Raw genomic sequence first — 23,306 nt, forward strand, 5'->3', positions numbered from 1 at the left:
TTTGGATAAATGCATAGGAGTGGGATTGATGGGTCATAGGAAAGCTCTATGTTTAGTCTTCTGAGGAACTGCCATATTGCTTTCTAGAGTAGTTCAACAAGATTACACTCCCACCAGCACTGTAGTAGTGTGTTCTCTTTTGGCCATATCCCTGCAAGCATCTGTTATTAGTTTTCTTGATAATGGCCATTCTGAAATATACACAGTTGAATTCTATGCTTCCATCAGAAAAAATATGGCATTGCCCCATTCATAAGGAGATGGAAAGACTTGGAAAAAATTATACTAAGTAAGCCAGACCCCAAGAAAGTATAGACTACATGGTTTCCCTTATTTGTAATAATTAGAATGTGTCTATAAATCTGCGAGTATATCCAATGGATAGTAAAAGATGAATAATTACTCTGGGACATGATTAATTAATCAACATTATAAACATTCACACAGTGAAACCAAAGAGGATATTTTAGGAGAGGATCAGAAAGGCTTAATAGCTATGTGCCTTTGACCATATGAAATTATGTTTATCAAAGTGAACTACAAAAAATGGAAACAAGAGTGTTTTTTTATTGCACCGTTGTGCTTCTTAATTATTTTTCTTTCCTTTTTTGTTTTGTTTATCCACTTTTGTCACTGTGTTTGGTTTCTATGCCCTTTCTCTTGTGTATTAGTGGAAGGGGACGCACAGAAACAGTTGGACAAAGGATAAGACACTTCAGCAACGATATTCACTAGACACTATGTGGGAAATGAACTATGCAACTTTGGGGGAGGGCACATGAGAAGGGAAAAACTGGGAGAGACCAGGGAGTGAAGGACACTGTTCAAAAGAAAATGTACGGGGCTAGGAATATGGCCTAGTGGCAAGAGTGCTCGTCTCGTATACATGAAGCCCTGGGTTCAATTCCCCAGTACCACATATACAGAAAATGGCTAGAAATGGCCCTGTGGCTCAAGTGGCAGAGTGCTAGCCTTGTGCAAAAACGAAGCCAGGGACAGTGCTCAGGCCCTGAGTCCACGCCCCAGGACTGGCAAAAAAAAAAAAAAAAGGAAGAAAATGTATGGGGCTGGGATATGGCCTAGTGGTAAAGTGCTCATCTCCTATACATGAAACTCTGGGTTCGACTCCTCTGCACCACGTATATAGAAAAGAAGTGGTGCTGTGGCTTAAGTGACAGAGTGCTAGCCTTGAGCAAAAAGAAGCCAGGGACAGTCCTCAGGTCCTAAGTTCAAGCCCCAGGACTGGCAAAAACCAAAACCAAACAAAAGGAAATGGACTCATTACCTAACTTATGTAACTGTAACCTCTCTGTACCCCACCTTTACAATGAAATTTTTAAAAAGAGAAAATGTGGTATATATATATATATATATATATATACATATATATATATATGTATATATATATATATACAATTTGCTCCCTTGAATCTATAATATTTATTTATATGCACTTGTATACCACCTGCTGCATTCACTTACAATTTTATAAGTTAAACCTAGTTTCCACAGGTAAGGGAAGCAATGCATCCTTTGCCTCTCTCGATCTGACTTGCTTCAAAATATCCCAGGATCTTAAATGTTCATTTTCCTCATTCTACTTTCAGCATATCATTGTGTTACATCTTATAGCCATTTATATAAAGACACCAAAAATCAGTTCTAGTATTATTTGTTGTTTCCTTATTTAAAACAATTAGAAGGATTGCATGTGTATATTATACTAGATATTTGCATTTTAAATTCACTTCATTCTTCTAAAAAAAGAGATCGTATCTCTCCTTAATATCCATCTACCTGGCTGGCCTGCTTCAACCACAGTTCATTTCTCCTGTGTCATATGATTCACTCAGGGCTGACCTTCCAGCCTGGTCCACCTGAAATTCAGGGAATCATGTTCATGCAACTGAATTCCAAACTCCATTATTTGAGATTGCCCTCAGGGACCTGAACAGCTTCCATATCTGCGAGCTTCTTGTCTGTGTACTCAAAAGTCTACTGTGGCTTCTCAGAAGGATTAAGGCTTCAGTGAAGATTGTTTGACATTGACCTAGAGACCTCAGTAGATAGTAGTGGAACCAGGGAAGTAACAGTGGAAGCTGAAACCCATCATCACAGGTTGTTTGAACTCTTTTTACTTTCTTTTCCTCTGAAGAATAAATGCAAAAAAAAAAAAGAGAAAAAGAACCTACCTTATAAAAATGCTATGAGGATTAAATATGTGTTTGATGTTAGGAATACATATTTGTGAAAATTAAGATCTTTAGGAATAGAGTTTCTAGGTATCGTAATGTTCTAAAACCTCCTTCTCAACAGTTGAGTTACAGTGTTTTACATACAGGAGATTCTACATGGAGAATTCGTAAGAGAGCTAGGGGAACATTGTGTCTTCATTGTGAACATTCTGCTCTTCTGCATTGTAAGAAAATACTCAATACAATATTTTGGCATTATTTCTGGAAGTCATCTGAACATCTTTTAAATGTATAGTTCTTGGGAGAAATTTTAAGGATTTACGTTTTATCTTCTATATAACATTATATGGCCTATTTTGTTATTTAAAACTGAATGTTACATATTCCTACCTCATGTGCCTGTATAGTACTTAGGGTCATGTGTTGCAAGTATCAAAACAAAATCCTTAGCAGTAGACACATCCTGAATGACTAAAGCTAATGTTATTATTTCATTCCAGGATTTTAGTACCATTTCCTAATCACAGATATCAAAATAAACATGGAAATAATGTTTACCTATAAGTCAATTTTATTAAATTCTCTTGTAAATATTAAATTTTTGAGATGTGTGCATGAGCACCTAGATAGAAACAAATGAATACATTGACCACCAGTGAATTGTATCTTGGAAAAATCGGTTGGGTTGTTTTGTGAATTGAGTTGCTCAATAAAAAATCCAGAATTTAACGAATCTCCATAATGCATTCCAATTCATTGCTGACACTCCAGCTTTATCCAGGATTTCTCCATAAGGTAAAACCAAAAATATTTTAAAAGGTTATATAACCACTATGATTTTGCATGAGTACAAAGTGTGGGTCACTTTTCTTTTCAAGACATAAGAAATTGGATTTTGTTCATTAATTTGTTACACAATTCCTATTGGAGAAAACTAAACTCTATAAAGTCTATGGTTCACACATGTAGAAATATGGCAGATGCAATCAAGCAATCAGGTGATGAGTGATTTGCTCAATTTACTCCATCACTTTCATATGAGTAATTACTTATAATTCATTACCAAGATTATTTGTTTATTAACAGTAAGCTATGCACATAGTCATTTCAGTACTACTCAATTTTCTGCCAAAATACTAGATTTCAGTTGCTTTAGGTTTAGGTTGATACTTAAATGTTGCTAATTATTTAAATATTTTTCAATGTAAGCTATAAAATCTTGGCAGACCTAATTTGTTTATCCATTTGATTATTTTGGAAGAACAGAGTTTATGAAAATGTTTATATATTCACACAGAAGATTTGAGACACAGGTGTCAACCTGGGACTTTTTCTATGTATTTTATAGAGCTCTATATTATGTTCAAAATGTCTTGGCTTGGTGCAAATAAAATAACAATTAGAAATTGCTGCTACAATACTTACAAAGCCATTTGGTATAAACCAACTGTACAACATGGGGAGGAAAGACGGGAGGGAAATGAGGGAGGAGGTAACAAGTGAAACTGTAACCCCTCTGTAATTCACTTTGACAATAAAGGGGAAAAAAAGTGTTTAAAAAACTGGGAATAGGGCCTAGTGCAAGAGTTCTTGCCTCATATACATGAAGCCCTAGGTTCGATTCCTCAGCACCACTTATATAGAAAACAGCCAGAAGTGGCACTGTGGCTCAAGTGATAGAGTGCTAGCCTTGAGCAAAAAGAAGCCAGGGACAGTGCTCAGGCCCTGAGTCCAAGCCCCAGGACTGGCAAAAAAAAAAGTAAAAAAAAATTACTGCTACAGTACAAAATGATTTGAATGAATCAGCTTTAATTTGAGCTGAGTATCTAGTACTATTTGTATAGAGATTGTAATGGTAAGTCAAAGTATATACAAAACACTATTCTCTGTTTCAAAAATATTTAATTTATTTCAACAGTTTAAAAAAAGAAAATAACCTAATTTATATGCCTACTTTAGAATGTTTATCCAGCTAAGTATCAGAAATAAATTTGCTACTTCTCAGAAAAGGTTTTATTTAACTGATAGCTATTTTAAAATATAAAACCATCTAAGAGATGCTATATTATGGTAGCCTGAAGATCAAATGAATCAAAATCCTATTTATAGCTACATTTGATGCCTTTTACACCTTTTTAATTTCATTATAATGCAGAAAGGAAAGGAACAGGAAATCAATGTTCTGGGCTGAATATTTGGGATATACCATTTGCTATACAAATGTGGGCATGGTACATATTCATCACCAGACTCTACTAACTCAAATTAAAATGATAAAGATTATATATCATTTTTGGGACAGGAAATAAACTATGGAGGTACCTATAGTTCAATAGGGATCTAATTCTTACTGCAAGCTTACCATTTAGAAAGCATGCAAATATATATGAACTGCTACCTCAGTCTTCCTTGCAACAGCTTAAGGACCTTGTTTCCTTCAAGTACACTCAATTTTCCTTCTGGTTATACTCATCTTTTTATTTGATGTTAATGAAACATATTATATAAATTGAAGAAAAATTAAATGTGAAGGTAAAGACACAGTATAAGATAGGATCTTGAGGGTGGTTTTACTAAATTCTGTTTTAAAATTCTAGGTGGAAGAATCATCTTTCCATGTAAAAATGTACAGGTAAATGAATATCTTCCTGATGACATTCCATATGTGTTCAGGAAAATGAAATGACTACATTTATAAACTTTTATATACCCTATTCATCATAGATTTGTTCTGGCAGCAGCTCCACTGTCTGATGGATTCCCTGGTGGAGGGGAACCACACTGCAGTGACAGAGTTCGTTTTATTGGGCCTAACACAGGATCCAGTCCTTCGAGTCATCCTCTTCATCATCATCCTGGGCATCTACCTGGTGACTGTATTGGGAAATCTCTGCACAATCCTTCTCATCAGAGTCTCCACTCAGCTCCACCACCCCATGTACTTTTTCCTTGGTCATTTAGCTTTTGTTGACATAGTCTTTTCATCTTCTGTCACACCCAACATGTTGGTCAACTTCCTGGTAGATAAAAATACAATCTCCTACCATGGATGTGCAATCCAGTTGTGTACATTTGTTTTCTTTGGGGCAGCTGAGTGCTTTCTTCTGGCTGCCATGGCCTATGATCGCTTTGTGGCCATTTGCAACCCACTGCTCTATTCAACCAAAATGTCCACACAAGTCTGTGTGCAGCTACTTGTAGGAGCTTACATAGGAGGATTTCTTGATGCTTCATCCTTTACCATTTCCTTCTGTTCTTTCCTCTTCTGTGGACCCAACAGAGTCAATCATTTCTTCTGTGACTTTGCTCCACTACGTGAAGTAGCCTGTTCTGAAGATAGTGTCCTCATACTTCTTTCCACATTTACTGCTGGTTTCATTGTTGTCTTCACAGTGATTGTCATAATGGTCTCCTACATCTACATTTTCATCACTATCCTGAAGATGCGCTCCACTGAAGGACGCCAGAAGGCCTTCTCCACCTGCACTGCCCATCTCACTGCAGTTTCTCTGTTCTATGGGACCATTACATTCATTTATGTGATGCCAAAATCCAGTTATTCCACTGACCAGAACAAGGTGATATCTGTGTTCTACATGGTGGTGATCCCTATGTTGAACCCCCTCATCTATAGTCTTAGAAATAATGAGATTAAGAGTGCTCTAAAGAAAGAGCTTGGTGGGAAAAAAATTAGAAAGGCCTGTCATTTTCTAGTCTTTACGATGAAATAATAGTCCACAGATATATCTAAAGAAAAGTGTCTGAAGTTGTCTTGTATTTATTGATATGCAACTATTCATGATGAAGCTTAACGTAAACATGATGGTAGAGTTCAGACGCTATAGTAAATAAGAGTTGCTCATATGTTAGCTATGTAAAGCCTCACTACAATTATATTAACAACATAAGCTGTTTTCATAAAATAAATGTTGCTGAAAACCTTTTTAGAGTTTTCTTTATGATTTTCAAATGCCGTTCACTGCTGTATATTCAGGTCGTTAAATATAGTTTATTACTTAAGTTGTGGCTCCATGTGTTCTATTAGGTAATGAGGGAGAATGTAATGGGTGAGGTAGTGATGGATGGATTAGGGAGTGATTGAGAGGTTGAGCTAAGTTAAAGTTCTTTGGCTTATTGAGGACAAAGTATCAAAGGGTACTGTGGGACCCCAGTTTATTCTCCTTCAGTTTGCTTACTGACCACACAAGTGAGTGGTTTTGCCCTACTTTATCCCTGCCATAATGTGCCACCAAAGACTCAGGATCAACTCATCAAGGACCAAGGCAAACTGTTCATCTCTGTAAGTTGTTTATCTCAGCTGTTACAACAATGGAGAAGTGACTACACACATTTCAATCACTTCATTGTATCCATTTCAACACTTGTTTATCCTGACATTAACCTGGTAGGTATATTTCTGACTAAGTAGACTGTGAGAGAAATATAAAGAGGAATCAGAGAGAACAACTCTTGGAAACTTTTTCTTCTATTAAAAAAAATACCTTTGGGGAGACACCTTTGTGGTTACATATCATTCTGGTCTGTGCTCCTAATCTCTTGCTCTAGTCAAACTGTGTGGTCTCAAGAAAAGAATAAGAGGAACTATCAATGACAGACTTGTGAATTCCACTTTTTGGTCAAAACAGGCGAGTTCTTCTGCTAAAGCAGGGAGTTCCTGGGCCTGTAAGAACTGAGTGGAAGAAAACCTGTGTCTAAGTATTCAGTTTACGTTGAGATGACAGTGAGACTGTTACAACTAAACTTTTAGATTGACTTCACAGACTGACCCACATGTTGCTGTCTTGGTATTCCTTCCTTTAAAATTGTTATTTCTTCCTGGAGAGATACCTTCTATCTTTATATGCTGACAACAAGCATGTATATGCCTTTACTTTTCCTCTCCTTAAAGTAATTCAGAAACAAATTTCACCGAATAAAGCCAAAGCTATTAGTCTTTTTATTCATTCCCCTCTTTTTTCATACATATGAAAGTATTTTGAATAATTCATATTCTCAAGCAACTCTTTGTCCTTTTGATACTACAGTGAGAAATAGACATGATGGAATATATATTTCAGTGTAGGATACAGATAGAAAAGTTAAACCATATAGAATATAAGAGAGGAACAAATTTCATGGAGAAAGAATAAACAGAGTCCAGTGTGGGAGGTTGATGTACCAGGGACAGGAGTGGTCAGTGCAGGTCTCAGTGGGTACTAAGTGCTTGAGCAAGGATGGCAGGACGTGAGGACCGTTCATGTTGGGCATGGTACCTTCACTCTGCAGGGCGGTGAGTGTGGCAGCCCACTCGTGTACATGACATTCACACGGGGGTTCCTGACCAACCGTATCAGTCAGCTTTGGTCATTTTAATTAATCTCATGGTGAGTACAACTGGAACAAATGATGAAATGTTAAGTGTGTCCTTAAAATGATGTTTGACTCACAGAATAAAAGAAATTTCATTACCAGTCAATAGAACACAGAAAATATACACAGCACTGAAGTGTTACTTTGTGAAAACAGAACTTGACAAGTCAGAAAAAGTCTTACTAACACAAAACACTACGACAGGAAGTCGATTTTGTATTGTTTTGATATAACAGCACCAAAGTAAAATTTAAAAAAATCTCGGTGAATGTACCATGAAAAGTTTGGTTGACACACGTCACATATAGCTTCAGGATGAAGGGAAAGAAGAAGTAATCAGGCCTTGCACAGATATGCAGCCACTTCTCAAATCTTGAGATAATCAAACCTATAAGATGAGCAGACTAATATTTATCAGGGTGAACTGAATATGCAATTAAATGACCAGATCTATCATTTATTAAGATAAGTATGTCCAGCTCTAAGAAACCAAGACACTAAGGAGAGTCAGTGAATGCAATGAAAACAGAAACATTAAGTTTTATGATATAGATATATGGTAGTCATCAAAGTCAATAATATTATTTTATTAAAAAGAGAAAGAAGTCTCCAGCTCTTCAGTTCCTAAGTTTCTGAGACTCAAATTTTAGAGTTTCTGTGCATCCCAAGATGGACCTGGGGCCCTCAGCTGTCACTACGATAAAACAAGAACACATTGGCGTACACTATAAGCATTATGCATAATATTTGGATGAACATGAGATATGAAGTAAAGCAAGAGGCTCCTGAACATCCAACATTGACAGAGAAAGAGAGAAAGAGAGGAAGATGAGAGAGAATTTTGAAAAGATAAATTCTAACTTAAAAAACTCACCGTTTTGTAAACTGATTTGAGTACTAGAAGAATATCAAAAACTAGAAGATTTGCATTTATTTCAATTAGTTAGAAAAGAATAGTAATATAAAGAACAGGGTACAAAAAGGAAAATAATAAAATTAAGAAAATAAATTAGTATAATGTCAATTAATAGAAATAATTAATAGAATGTCAATACATATTGAAAGAGAAAACAGATAAATACTTGTTTTCTTACAGTGATTTTGTTACCTTTTATCATGTAAAAATAAAATGAGAGTATAAAATCCAAAAAGCCATAAAAGGAACATAAAAAGCAATACAACTATAGCTTTTACTTCTATTATTAAGAATATAGTAATCATAAGCATTTGTATGTAACAGATAATTTAGGTAAACTGAAGAATTTATTTAAACTCAGAAATAATTCAAAACATCTCAAATAGAAAAAAAAGCAGGATCCATTGATCATTAAAGAAATGTAATCAGCATATGAGAAAGAAAAATGCAGGCAGCAATGACTTGCTATTAAATTTTATTACATACTAAATGCATTCAATGAAATAATAATTCTACCTTTCGATAGGACTAAAGAGTGTCTATTTCAATGAAGGAATAACATCTGAGATGTCTTGATTCTAAAACCCAATAAGCACAAAAGAAAATGCAATTATAGTCCAGCCTCATTTTTATGAAAATAGATTAAAAAAAAATATTTTAAAGAACATTAGTGACCTTATCAGCAGTTTGTGAACACCATAATATATTAACATGAGATTAAGTTTATTCTAGCAAGAACATATGTAGATTTAATTAAGAACCTCAAGGGAGAAATTGAAGTCATTGAAAAGAATTAAACAGAATTTGTTTAAGTCAAAATAGTCTGTTAATTTGTTTTCCCTGACAGTAACAATAAATACCATCAGGCTTGTTAAATGTCATGCAGCTTCACTATACAATTGTGGACAAAGATACTGCTTAGTATTTCATACTGGATCGTAGGAGAAATATAAAAATCCTGAACAGTATTTTTCAGAAATGTGCTACATGTTGTATGGCCAGTACCAGATCCTCAGAAAAATTGTGGAACATCTATAGATCATGTGAAAAAGGTATCACTGTGGACTTGGCAGTGCTTACTTTTTCTCTGAAAAAAAAGTATTTGACAAAACTAAGTAACTACTGACTAATGAGGTTGTAAAAAAAATACTACACATATAATGTGTGTGTGAGTATGTGTGCACACACACATGTGGGGGGAGGACAGTCCTGGGACTTGAACTCAGTGTCTAAATGCAGTCCCTGAGCATTCGTGTTCAAGGCTAGCGTGCTCCCACTTGAGCCACAGTTCTACCTCTAACTCTTTTTGGTAGTTAATTAGAGATAAGAGTCTCACGTAGCCTGGGCTGGCTTCTGAGTAGCTGGCATTACAGGCATGAGCCACCAGCACCCTGTTCAAATATTTTATTTTGAAATAATAAAAAATAAATAAACCGGAAATCCATTATCACATTAAAAATGTGACAGAATACATCACCAGGAGAGTAGAGCAAACAGAAGAATGAACTAGTAAGCTCATAGACAGGCTACATTAAAATACAATCTTTGACATAAAATATGAAAAAGGAATAAAGAGGAATGAAGAAGGCTTACAAGCCACTTCAAGAACATTAAAAGGCCAACTATCTGACTAATTATATAGACCTTGAGGGGACTTAAGATCCAAACTAATACATTAAAATAAACACCTTTTGGAAGGAAAAACCTTTGGAAGAATTTTTAGGAAATTTTGTGTTTCAATAACAGTTTATGTTCTTAATCATAAATTCAGTGAGATTTTATAACAGCACTTCAAACGTCTTAGTTGGTACATGATTTCAAAATGAACCATGCTCACAAACATTTCCCCATCTCAGAAAGTCAGTTAACTTTTATGTATACTTGCAATTATTATTTCCATAATAAAGCTAGAAAATACCAAACCTGACTAAGAAAACATTTTCCTCCCAAGCACTCTCTTCAGAGCGCCCTTGATCTCATTATTCCTGAGGCTGTAGATGAGGGGGTTCAACATGGGGATGACCACCATGTAGAACACAGATATCACCTTGTTCTGGTCAGTGGAGTAGCTGGATCTAGGCATCACATAAATGAATGTAATGGTCCCATAGAACAAAGTGACCGCAGTGAGGTGGGAGGTGCAGGTGGAGAAGGCCTTCTGACGGCCCTCGGTGGAGCGCATCTTCAAGATGGTGATGAGGATGTAGATGTAGGAGATGGCTATGACAATCACTGTGACCGCAAGGATGAAGGCAGCAGTAAATGTGGTAAGAAGTATGAAGACCCTGTCTTCGAAACAGGCAACTTCACGTAGTGGTGCAAAATCACAAAAGAAATGATTGACTCTGTTTGATCCACAGAACACTAAGGAAAAGAAAGAAATAGAAAAGGATGATGCATTTAAACAACCACCTATGTAAGCTACTACAAGTAGCTGCACACAGACTTGTGTAGACATTTTGGTTGAATAGAGCAGTGGGTTGCAAATGGCCACAAAGCGATCATAGGCCATGGCAGCCAAAAGAAAACACTCAACTGCCCCAAAGAAAACAGCTGTGCCAAGCTGGATGGCACATCCATGGTAGGAGATCATATTTTTGTCTGTCAGGAAATTAACCAACATGTTGGGTGTGACCGAAGATGAAAAGACCATGTCAGCAAAAGCTAAATGGCTGAGGAAAAAGTACATGGGGTGGTGGAGCTGAGTGGAGACTCTGATGAGAAGGATTGTGCAGAGATTTCCAGATAAGGTCACCAGGTAGATGCCCAGGATGATGATGAAGAGGATGACTCGAAGGACTGGATCCTGTGTTAAGCCCAATAAAATGAACTCTGTCACTGCAGTGTGGTTCCCCTCCACCAGGGAATCCATGAGACAATGGGGCTGCTGCCAGGAAAAATCTAGGATGGATAGATTACATGAAAAATTTATAATCACATAGTTTTCATTTTTCTTGGTGCACATTGAATCTCATCATAAGCATGTTCAAGTTCAGTACACATTTACATGGAAAAATGATTCCATCTATGATAATAAAATTGATTTTAGCAACCTTATCCTGTACTCTTTCTTTTCCTTTATATTTATGTTTCCTTAAATCTACATAATATATGTTTTTAGAGGAGAATAAAAATTCAAAATAGGTGAAGAGTACCACAAGAATGATTGAGTGTTCTAACTGAAAATAACATAAATAGGTTATTGCAAGGAAAGCTCAGATAGCAGTTGATCTATATTTACATACTTGGTAAATATACATATGTATGCAGACATATGCTTGCTAAATCTTAATATGCAGCTAAGAATTATATAACTATTGAACTATGTGTTACACATATAGTACATTACATACTTTTTGCATATGTATGCCAGTCCTGAGCACTCTGCCTGAGCCTTCCAGTGCTCTATCAATGGAGCCCAGGTCCACTTCCAGCTTTTTTGTGGTTAAGTGGTGAAAAAAAAAATCTCATGCACTTTCCTGCCTGGGCTGACTTTGAACCTTGATCCTCAGATCTCAGCCTTCTGAGTAGCTAGAATTACAGGCCCAAGTCACTAATATAATATATTCTTTATCATGTAAAATTGTGTTAGAAGAGTTTAGAAAAGACTATGTAACTTGCTTATAATTACATAGCAAATTACATATTCAAGTTATATGTTTACATTTGTGTAAGTGCCAATTACAAATATGTAACTTTCTTTGTTACTATGCAACAATAAAATTAAGTTATAGTAGGCACTAAGTCCAATACACTTAGCAATGAATGTAAAACAGATTTGCTTAATCTTCCTAATGTTACCATGATAGAATGACCTAGCATGTTTTACATTTCAAGGTGGCCATTAATTAATTATAACCCTTTTTAAGAAGTAATGAAAATATTTCTGATAGTAGATAAACGTTCTAAATTAGTGCTAGAAAGAAATTACTTATTGCTTCACCAACTGTTAAAGTTTATTAGGTACTTTTATATATTTTGAAACAGGTAATAGTGTTTTAGCAAGCACATTGAAATACCAATATAATCACTGTGGAAAAAAAGCCATTAATATCAACCAATATAGAGCATGTTCTTTCAAATAAAACAAATAACTTTCTTCTATAATAATGATTTCTCAGTGGCAATTTCTAATGAAGCAAAGTCACTTTGAACATGATATATATTTGTATAAAGTGCATACTAAAAAATTTAAAAAGGATCTCAGCTTGTGGCTAATCTTTTTATACACCATGCTTGACCCTTAAAAAATCAGTATTTCTGAAAACTTTCAAACCAATTTTAAGTATCAACACAAGCCAAAGTTTCTCAAAGCTAGCATTTTGTCAGAGTGTCAAGTTTGGGTAGTGCTGAGCTCCTGGGAGTCTGTCTTATGGCTAAGCAAGTAAAACTCAAGAGACAGAAGTCTTAATGCAAACCCCTACCTCTTGGAATAAGAACACATTCACCTTTTAGTAGCAGCACAAAGTCACAGTGGTCATAAAGCTTAAAATATTTCTTTTGTTCTCCCTTGGGTAAAAATCCCCAGTGAAGCTAGAGATTCAGCTATGAATTCAAAAGCATAGTGGAGCATATTCAGGTTCTTCCATGGATATTGAACAACTCAATTCTCAAAACAAAACAGATCTTCCAAGCTGTTACTAATTCTCTGGTGGTCAATTTATTCATTTTCATCTAGTTCTTCATGCACAGACCTACCATCTTTGTTTAACATTTACTAGAGAGTATAATTAGACAATAGTCTGATAGAGTCATGAGAATCATAAACATCTTGATGTGTATGACTAAGACATAGTGTTAAACTTCAAGTATAAAATCCAGCATTAGCTTTAACCATTCCATATTGTTGTTCATGAACCTCTTGGTTTCCTGTTTCTTTTTCTCACAGTATCCCAAAAGACATTCACAGTGATAGTCATTGTGGGGCATGGTGACAGCTCTTGAGCCCCCAAATCCAGCGTACAGGATGCAAACAAGCTCTCAATGATTAGATATCAAAGACTCATTGCTGGTTTTGACCATTCTTTTCCTCTTTAATCAAATTAATATTATGGTCTATAACAATTAACTTAAAATTTTCCTAAACTTAAAGTCTCAGAAGCTTTGGTGTTGTTGTGTGATATCTTGGGAGTTTTTATTGTCTGGTTATAATTTTCACTGTTTGATGGGATGGATTCTCTGTTTGCATTTTGAGTTCACCCTGAGATAATCATGCTTCTTGGCCATCCCACATGCAAGCTCAAGGCTTGCCATTTTTATCATCTTTTTAAAAATTATTTTATCATTATTATAAAGGTGATGTACAGAGGGGTTACAGTTACATAAGTCAGGTAGTGAGTACATTTCTTTCTGGATAAGGTCACTCCTTCCCTTGCTCTCTCCTAGATTTTCCCCTCACATCCTCAACCACAAGTCATATAGTTCATTTTCCACATCGTGTCTATTGAGCACCACCTTTGCATTTGTTCACCTTTTGTGCCTCCATTTCTGCAACCCCTGTTAGCCCGCCCAAGACAAATAAATGAACAAACTAGACAAAAAGAAAAGAAAGCAACAACAAAGAAAAAAAACCTCGTTTCCATTTCCAAGAATTCATTTCAATAACTATTATTTTATACGATTAAAGAGACATCGGTATTGCACCTTTTTTCATCCCATAAGAGTGTCCTCCTTTGGTCTCACTGTATGTGAATGCCTAGAATCCTGTATAATTCATATGTTTTAGACCTAGCTTCCACATATGAGAGAAAACATGAGCCCTTTGTCTCTCTGAGTTTGGATTACCTCACTTAACACAGTTTGTTCTAGGTTCATTTCCCTGCAAATATTTTTTCTAATGGCTGTGTAAAAATCCATTGATCCATTCATTTATTGTAGGACATCTGGACTGTTTCTATAACTTGGACATTGTGAATAGTGCAGCAATGAACATGGATGTGCAAGTGTCTTTATGGTATCCTGGCTTGCGATGGTCTGGGTAGATGCCCAGGTACTATGGCTGGATTATAGGGAAGATCTGTGTTTAGTTTTTTGAAGAACCTCCAGTCTGCTGTCCAAAGTGGCTGTGCTAGCTTAAAATCCCACCAACAGGGTAGTAGGGTTCCTTTTTTCCCACATCCCCACCAACATTTGTTGTCTGCATTCACAATGTTGACTAGTCTAACTAGGGTGAGAAGGAATCTCAGAGTTGTTCTGATTTGCATTTCCTTTATGGCTAGGAATGATGAGCACTTGATTATATGTTTCTTTTCTCAAATGTTACCTCCTATGTTCCTTGCTCTACACTTTCATTCTCAGGATATAGATGAAATATATTAATCAGACTTCCCACAGGGCTCGATTTCTTTTTGTTTTTCCTATTATACCAAAAGAAGGTAAAATCTATAGCCCACCTCTGTAAGATTTTCTTCTAGCTAATCGAATTCTGTTGTCACAAGAGATTTTTTTTTTTTGTTTCAGGTATATTGCTTGGGTGCTCATACTGTCTGATTATGCAATTCCTTACTAAGTGCTAATTTGATTTTTAAGATGTATATGCTGGGCATCAGTGGCTCATGCCTATAATCCTACTCTGGACGCTGAGATCTGAGGATGATGGTTCAACACAATACTGAACAGAAAAGTCTCTGAGACTGTCATCTCCAATTAATCACCAAAAAGCCAGAAGTGAAGCTGTGGCTCAAGTGGTAGAATACTAAATTTAGGTCAAAAAGCTCAGGGACAGTGTCCAGACCCTGAGTTCAAGCCCCAAGGCTAGACCCCCTCCCCCAAAAGGCTAGATATCCTTACCATTTTGTTACACTTTCCAAGGACTCATTAAAATGACCAACTCTATTGTTGGAACAGAAGTCTCAAAGGTAAATTTTATGCACATGTGTGGAATAGTAGACTCATCCAGCTGTCCCCAGTTGCTACCTATTGGCCATGACGTATCCTCACCTCCTAGCTTCTTGCTCAGGACCTATGTACCCACTGAAACCTGCCTGGCCTTCCCATTCCTGGCACAGCAACCTCAACACCTAGTTTTATTTATTCCTTCTCCATAGAACTCATTCCCCTCTCATAGTCTGTATGATTGCTTTTATGTTTTAATGTATGGGTCCCCTACAAAAACACGAATTCCAGTTTTGACTGTCACTTGTGAGATTCAGCCTAGAACACTCAATATATTACTAGTCACTCAATATATTACTTGTATGTGCGAAAGAATAAAATGAATGGATGAAAGAGATTAATTCTGGGTGACATTGTCCAAAAAGAAATGTACATTACCTGTTTTATGTAACTGTAACCCCTCTGTACTTCACCTTTTTAATAACAATAAAAAATATCAACACAGAAAGAGATAGAGGGGCATGGTAAAAAAAAAAAAATGCTAGAGAAGGAGCAGAGTCCCAAGGAGTTAGACAGGACTGGTGAGTGACCAGGAGGTTCCCTCTGAGGAAGTTCCATTTGCATAGCATGGAAGGTTAGTGGTGGTCCCAGGGAGGAGCAAGAGAGAAGCGATCCAGGAGGGGGGCAAGGGCCCTGCAGAGGGGGAGTGGGTAACTGGGTGGAGTTGAAGAGACAGACGCCAATGTGGTCTTGTAAAGAATGGAAAGCAAGCAGAATTTCTACAAAATACATTGTGTGCAATCCACGAATGTACAAGGCTTCATCTTAGGTCCCAAGCACAGCTTAGGTAATTGGGTACAACTGGATTTTTTTAAAGTCCAAGTCATCAGAATGATACGCTGAATAAAGTAGACTTAATCTTTCAATGCCTGTAAAGAAAGCACTTCATGTCATTTTATATTTATTTATAAGAACAAGACCTCTCCTAGCAGGTTAGAAATAAGAGGAAGTGTGCCATGTTTGTGATGGACCTTGTGGCCACATCCAAAGAAGGAGCTGTTTCCCAGCTGCCTGCGTGGAATGGTCAAAGAGACAGACTCCATTTGCTGTGAATCAAGCAGTGACATGAACTACACAGCCAGGAAGATGGACATTAGTAGAAGGAACAGAAATTTCTCATTTATGGGAGTGGATAATATGAACCTAAATTCCCTGCTAATTTCTCTTCTAATTCCCTTAAAATACATACATTTCGCCAGATAAAACAGGGTGTTGCCTATGGAATCATTACCTAAACATAAAAGCAATGTCATAAAGGTAGGATGTGGAAAATAAACATAGAAGAGCTTTATATTTTCTGTAAATTACTATGTAACTAATTCTGGGTAAAATGTCACATTTAAATAACATATAATCATTAAATAATTGTTCAAAAAGTAATGTAAAGATCTATGGCTAAAATGTCAATGGAAAAAAACAAGAGTACAACAGAAGGGAAAAAACTCAAATAATCCAAGGAAAAGAAATATAGGGAGAAAAAATAAAGCCCTATTAAGGACTACCCACATGGTAAAATATTGAACTATTTTCATCTTTGGGAAAAACTTAGAGAATTTCACCTTCACCATTTTTAGTCAAGGCTATACTGAAGACAGAGCTATTGAATTAGGTAATGAAAACCAATATAAAGCCAGAGATAAAATAAAAAGAAGCAGAACTCTTTGTTTCTACATAATTTTCATCCAATAAATTCTAAGAAATTTATAAAACATATGCTATATGCATCTAGAAAGATAACAGGACAAAAGTAGAATCTATGTAAAAAAAATCCTGTTTATATACTGATAACTGTTAAAAGAGAATAAAAGTGTGTTTAAAGTGTAATAAAAGCATATTTCAAAATGTGTCCAAATGTGTAGTAATACATTTATGAATATCATGTAAAGTATATTTACTAAAAAAAATTTTTAAAGAATACCTACTTAACCTACTCAGAAAGGGAAACTATATTCATTAACTGGAAAACCCACTATCACTAAAGTGAAAATTCTATTCTCCAAAAGTTGATTTACAGATTCAGTGTACTATGGAACCAAATTCTACAAGGAATGGTAACAATAATCTAATGATGAAATGAATATAGCCTAGGAATAAAGTTAAGAAACTTTCTGTTATGTAAAAAAATAGTGGCTCATATATGAAATTCTGTGCAGAAAATGTTTGCTCGGGGCTCATAGGTTTGGAGTTTCAATCAGTAATGCAATAACTCCATTACTGAAGCTTTTTATGATGTATCATGCTATCACACATAGTAGAGCAAAGCTATTCATATCATGGTCAGAAAACACCTTCCCCAGTGAGCTAACCCTCCCTAGACTCAATCTCTTGATGTTTCCACCATCTCCTAATTGCACTATACTAGGGACCAACACTTTTAACAAATACCCACCTTTGGCAATATTTAAGAGCCAACCCATAACAAGGTACAAGCTCACTAAGAGATGCCGTAGAAAAAACTTTTGAAATGTATGAAATGTATGTTTAATGTGCCACAATTTATGTTCCTAATTGCAAATATATTTTACTTTGTAAAAGTAACTCATTCTGAGGGAGTTACTCAAAAATTGAACTCCTAGGTTTACTGAAAAATCATCACATCACTAATGCTACCTCCATGGATAGATTTCAAACCAAATACTCAGGATGACATTGACCAAGACATAGTGCATTTTTGGACAGCTTGTTGAATGGCAACTCCAATGTATGAATACTTAAAGATAATGATGACAACGATAACCAGATAACCAGCTTCTTTGTAATATGACAGCTATGGAATGTCATTCCTATAAGAGACTGTACAAAGTAATATCTCATTAAGAAAACACTGGCCTACTAAGCTCTCTTTTCAGAGCCTCTTTAATCTCATTATTCCTGAGGCTGTAGATGAGAGGGTTCAACATGGGAATCACCACAGTGTAGAACACAGATATCACCTTGTTCTGGTCAGTGGAGTAACTGGACTTGGGCATCACATAAATGAATGTAATGGTCCCATAGAACAGAGTGACTGCAGTGAGGTGGGAGGTGCAGGTGGAGAAGGCCTTGTGACGCCCTTCTTGGATCTCATCCTCAGGATGGTGATGAGGACAGAGATGTAGGAGATGGTTATGACAGATACTGTGGAAACAATAACGAAGCTAGAAGAAAATGAAGGAATAATTGTGAAGACACTGACCTCAGAACAAGTGAGCTCAACTAAAGGAGCAAAATTACAGAAAAAAAGTGATTGATTCTATTCGGTCCACAGAAGACTAAAGAAAAAAGGGAAATGGTAAAGGAGGATGCATTGAAACAACCACCTATGAAAGCTACTACAAGTAACTGCACACAAACTCGTGCAGACATCTTGGATGAATAGAGCAGTGGGTTGCAGATGGCCACAAAGCGATCATAGGCCATGGCAGCCAAAATAAAGCACTCAAATGTCCCAAAGAAACAAGTTGAACCAAGCTGGAAGCCACATGCAAAGTAAGAGATTGTACTTCTTTCCACCAAGAAGTTAACCAGCATGTTGGGTGTGACAGAAGATGAATAGCCTATGTCAGCAAAAGCCAAATTGCTCAGAAAAAAGTACATGGGGTGCTCTTCCTCTCTTTCTCACAACTTTCATCCACCTGTTAGCATTTTCAGTGGTTCTAGCAGTGTGTTTCATAAGGAATTTTCCTCAGTGTAGATAAGATGGATTTAAACGAATATCAGATAGATGAATCTATGTCAATATAACAGAATTGTCTGAACATTCCTAAATTCTAGTGATGTGAAGCCTACCTTTCCTAGTAAAAGCATATACTCTGATCCTTATTTCCTCAGATCCTTAGAGTATGTTGATACAAGAAACTTCTCAGTTTCTTCTACACAATTGTCCCTTAACTCCTTGGTTAATCTCTCGTCACAAAGTATTTGCTGTCTGATTCCTGGTGGGACACACATACACACACACACACACACACACATACACACACACACACACACACACACACACACACACACACACAGTACATGAGAAAGCAGAATAAACTTTCAGCATTCAACTATGTGCCAGAAGGGACGAGTACCAAAAGTAGTCATCTGGGGCTGGGAATATGGCCTAGTGGCAAGAGTACTTGCCTCATATACATGAAGCCCTGGGTTCGATTCCCCAGCACCACATATGGCCAGAAGTGGCACTGTGGCTCAAGTGGTAGAGTGCTAGCCTTGAGCAAAAAGAAGTCAAGGACAGTGCTCAGGCCTGGAGTCCAAGGCCTAGGATTGGCAAAAAAAAAAAAAAACGTAGTCATCCAATCAATGGGGACATCTTCCTGTGAGAAAGCACATCCCTACATAGTTCAAACCTAGCTTTCAAAGAGAGATTTGAGCCTCTGCAGTGACTACGGTGAGCGGGGCACACGTAGAAAGCCCTCAAATGATTCTCATTTTCACTTCCTATGTACTTAATAATCAACAAACTTAAGCTCTTAGAAACTGTGATCTACCATCATTAGCATTTCTAGAAAGCAACTGAAACATAACCCACCTATGCTTTTTTGAAGTTGGGGGTCTTCACAAATTAAGAGATCCCCTTGGCTACATTGGATTTCTGGCAAACAAAACCTGTGGTAGCTATTCCCATCTAATGCCTTTACCAAAAAGGGTCATTTTAACCTATGCTAGGATCTACTGCATGTACACTCACACCCCCTAAAAATGTCATTTAGCTTGTCACATTGCTAGCGCAGCTGCACATATGAGCAAATCGCTGTTGATCAATGTTTCTCAGTGGGGTGCTCTTGGCATTTGGATCAAAACGCTCTTTTGTTGTACAGAAAGGCTCCCATGCATTGCAAGATGTTTAAGGACCCTTCTGACTGAATGTCAGCAGCACCCCTTGGCGTTGTGAAAACCAAAAATAAAAGCCTTCCTCTTTGTTCACATGACCTCCATTGGAGGATGGTACCCCTCTACTGGAGTCCCAACTGACTGCTGTCATTTAAAAAAAAACAACAGGAAAAAGTGCCGATTCCCAAGCCTTGTGTCACCTGCTTGCTCTTCTCTGACCGCCATCATTTCTCAAGTCTTCTGCCTGCGTGCAGTTTTTGTTGGGCAGTCCTAGCAGTTATAGTGGGCATTAGGTGTAGTGACTTGGCCTTGGCCCTTGTGTATACTTAAAGGAGAGATTTTTACATGAAGCAACCAGGGATTTTCTTTTGTTTTTCTGTGTGTGTTTTTTTTACTTCAGAACTACCCTATTGGCCATAGTCCTTGTTAATCATCAGGGTTGTAGCAAGAATTAAAACATGTGACTTCTAGTAATGCACCTAACAACGCAAAGCTCTTTGGAAGTCATCCCATAATGTTACATGCCCCTCCAATTCCCTCCCAGTTTCAAGAATTTTGTATTTATTTTGCTAATGGATTTAATCCGCATGCACATATATGAAGTCCCCTGTATCAATACAGTCCTGTGGTTCGCCCTTTCTAACAAGATGTGTGAATACTGTGTGGTGATGTGGTTACACTATGGGCTCCTTCATATTTGCGTAGCTGTGATGGTAACACACAAACCAAGATGAGTTGACCCAGGTGAAACAAGGTTAAACAGTGCTAAACGGGCATACTTTCTCTGTCTTTGTCACTGAAACAGATCAGTCAGTAGGCCTTGAAGTTATGTAGATGAATTCTTGTAAGGTGAATAGAACTAACTTAGCCACTGAAATTGCATGAAATATTAAAATTCTAAAAAAGAAAACCTCAAGGCAGAGCAACATAGAGTTCATAAAGATGGTTACATCGTAAACTTACAGATGGTGCTTTAAAAATATTAGCTTTTTTAATAGCAGTATTTTTTTAAGAGAATAAATTGAAAAGAGTCAACAAGGCAGAATGCCACTCTACCCTCAGGTCAATTTTATGGTATATTAAAATGCCAATAAGAATATTTGTGCCACTTGCCAGTCTGAGGGCTCCTCACTTGCTGGGTGCCTTTGTGATTGGACTGTGTCTTTCTATTGTAGAGCATCTCCACAATGAGAAGTTGCCACTGCTTTACTAGCTACAGTTTGGAAATAGTGAAACAAAGGTCAAACCACTTTCCTCACTTCAAATATAAACACTCTTTGTTTTGTTTCATTTTGTTTAGTATTTTTTCATGTGGCTTAGAAATGGTCCAATGTGTTCAAAGCATTCTATACCAATTTCCCCAGTTAAGTACTTATTAAAAATTTAAGCTAGGCACTTTTTCTATGTAAGAGTGATTTTTTAAAATAATAATAATAGGCTCTTGACATTTTTTCTGTTATTTCATGTTTTGGTTAAAGTGATTAAAATGGTTTCACTTTGAGCATTATCAGATTACCTTAATTATTCCTGATTTCCAGTGAGTGATTGAGTTGTACGGATGACACTGTAGAAGATCTGCATGTGTAAATAACTGGGACTGTACACTGATTAACCTGATACCTTCTCTTTCTGTTGACCTTAATCTGTACTGTATTATAGTATGTGGGTATAAATATCTGCCAGTATACACACATATGTATATGTATTCCACTATTGTAACCTGAAAGAAAGACTATGTATTACCTTTTTTAAAATTCCAACTGGTGTTTGTGTTATTTAAGAAGCAAACTCTCTCTAGTGGTATAATATAATAGGATACTTTGCTGTGCACAATTCCAAGTGCCTTAGAACATTGTTTAGCTTTCCTAAGTACATATAAATGCATATATATGTGTATGCAATTGGGAAAAGTTACATCAATAAAATATTTGAGGAAAAAAAGTACATGGGGTGGTGGAGCTAAGTGGAGACTCTGATGAGAAGGATTGTGCAGAGATTTCCCAATACAGTCACCAGGTAGATGCCCAGGATGACGATGAAGAAGATGACTCGAAGGACTGGATCCTGTGTTACGCCTAATAAAATGAACTCTGTCACTGCAGTGTGGTTCCCCTCCACCAGGGAATCCATCAGACAATGGAGCTGCTGTCAAGATAAATCTGGGATGAATAGATTGCATTATATGATTAAGCGTAATTATTTCATTTTCATTAGTGCCTATGGACTGTCATCATAAACATATCCATGTACCAGTACACATTTGGTGTTAGTAAGACCAGTCCCAAAATTTTATCCTATGCTATCTCTTTTTCTTTGTATTTACATTTTCTTAACTCTATATAATATGTGGCTTTAAGGGAAAATAAAAAATTCAAGACAGTTGATCATAACTCCAAGGAGAGCTGAGTATACTGAAAGGAAAAAACATAAATAAGCTGTTACAAGAAGGCTCAAATAGCTGTTCACATATGTTTGTATGCTTCCTAAATAAAAAGCATGGAGCTAAGAATTATATACATATTGAACTACATGTACATATATACATATATAAATGCATACATTTATTAATGTTCCAAAAAAGCCTACTTTACAAAACATCTGATGTATAAACAAAGTATTTCTGCAAAATATGTACCCTTACATATTTTATTCTTCTAATTATTTATGATCATTGAAGTAACAAAACCAAAACAACTCAAAGCTAGCAATTTGGCAGAGTTCCAAGCATGCATAGTGCTGAAAAGACTGTGTAAAATTCTGTCTGATGGTTAAGGAAGGGATCCTGGAAATGGATTATGACTAGTTGCTTACATGAAACCGATGCCTTCAGCAGAGCAACTCAGCCAAAATTGCTCCCTGCCTCATTGTTTGATTACATCTTCCCTGTTCCCAAGCTGTGCCAGGTGAGAACTGCTACCTGTACAGGCTCAAGCTACCTTCAGAATGAAGTCATATTCATTACCAAAATCCAACATCTTACCTCTTTTTTTTTGCCAGTCCTGGGGCTTGGACTCAGGGCCTGAGCACTGTCCCTGGCTTCTTTTTTGCTGAAGGCTAGCTCTCTGCCACTTGAGCCACAGCGCCACTTCCAGCTTTTTCTGCTTAGGGCACCACAG

At 36.6% G+C, this 23,306-nt stretch overlaps 2 protein-coding genes and 1 pseudogene across 2 annotated transcripts; 1 reads left to right on the plus strand and 2 right to left on the minus strand.

The window, feature by feature from the left end:
• The first annotated feature begins 4,948 nt into the window (after positions 1 to 4,948).
• LOC125362432 (olfactory receptor 502-like) lies at positions 4,949 to 5,926 on the plus strand. Its single transcript, XM_048361280.1, has one exon. The coding sequence runs from the start codon at positions 4,949 to 4,951 to the stop codon at positions 5,924 to 5,926; it is 978 nt and encodes a 325-aa protein (XP_048217237.1).
• A 4,482-nt stretch (positions 5,927 to 10,408) lies between these two features.
• On the minus strand, positions 10,409 to 11,353 carry LOC125361600 (olfactory receptor 478-like). Its single transcript, XM_048360159.1, has one exon. The coding sequence runs from the start codon at positions 11,351 to 11,353 to the stop codon at positions 10,409 to 10,411; it is 945 nt and encodes a 314-aa protein (XP_048216116.1).
• A 6,835-nt stretch (positions 11,354 to 18,188) lies between these two features.
• On the minus strand, positions 18,189 to 22,320 carry LOC125362139 (annotated as a pseudogene).
• Between the last annotated feature and the right edge of the window lie 986 nt (positions 22,321 to 23,306).

The sequence above is a fragment of the Perognathus longimembris genome, chromosome 13 (genome assembly GCF_023159225.1).
Source record: "Perognathus longimembris pacificus isolate PPM17 chromosome 13, ASM2315922v1, whole genome shotgun sequence".
NCBI lineage: Eukaryota > Metazoa > Chordata > Mammalia > Rodentia > Heteromyidae > Perognathus > Perognathus longimembris.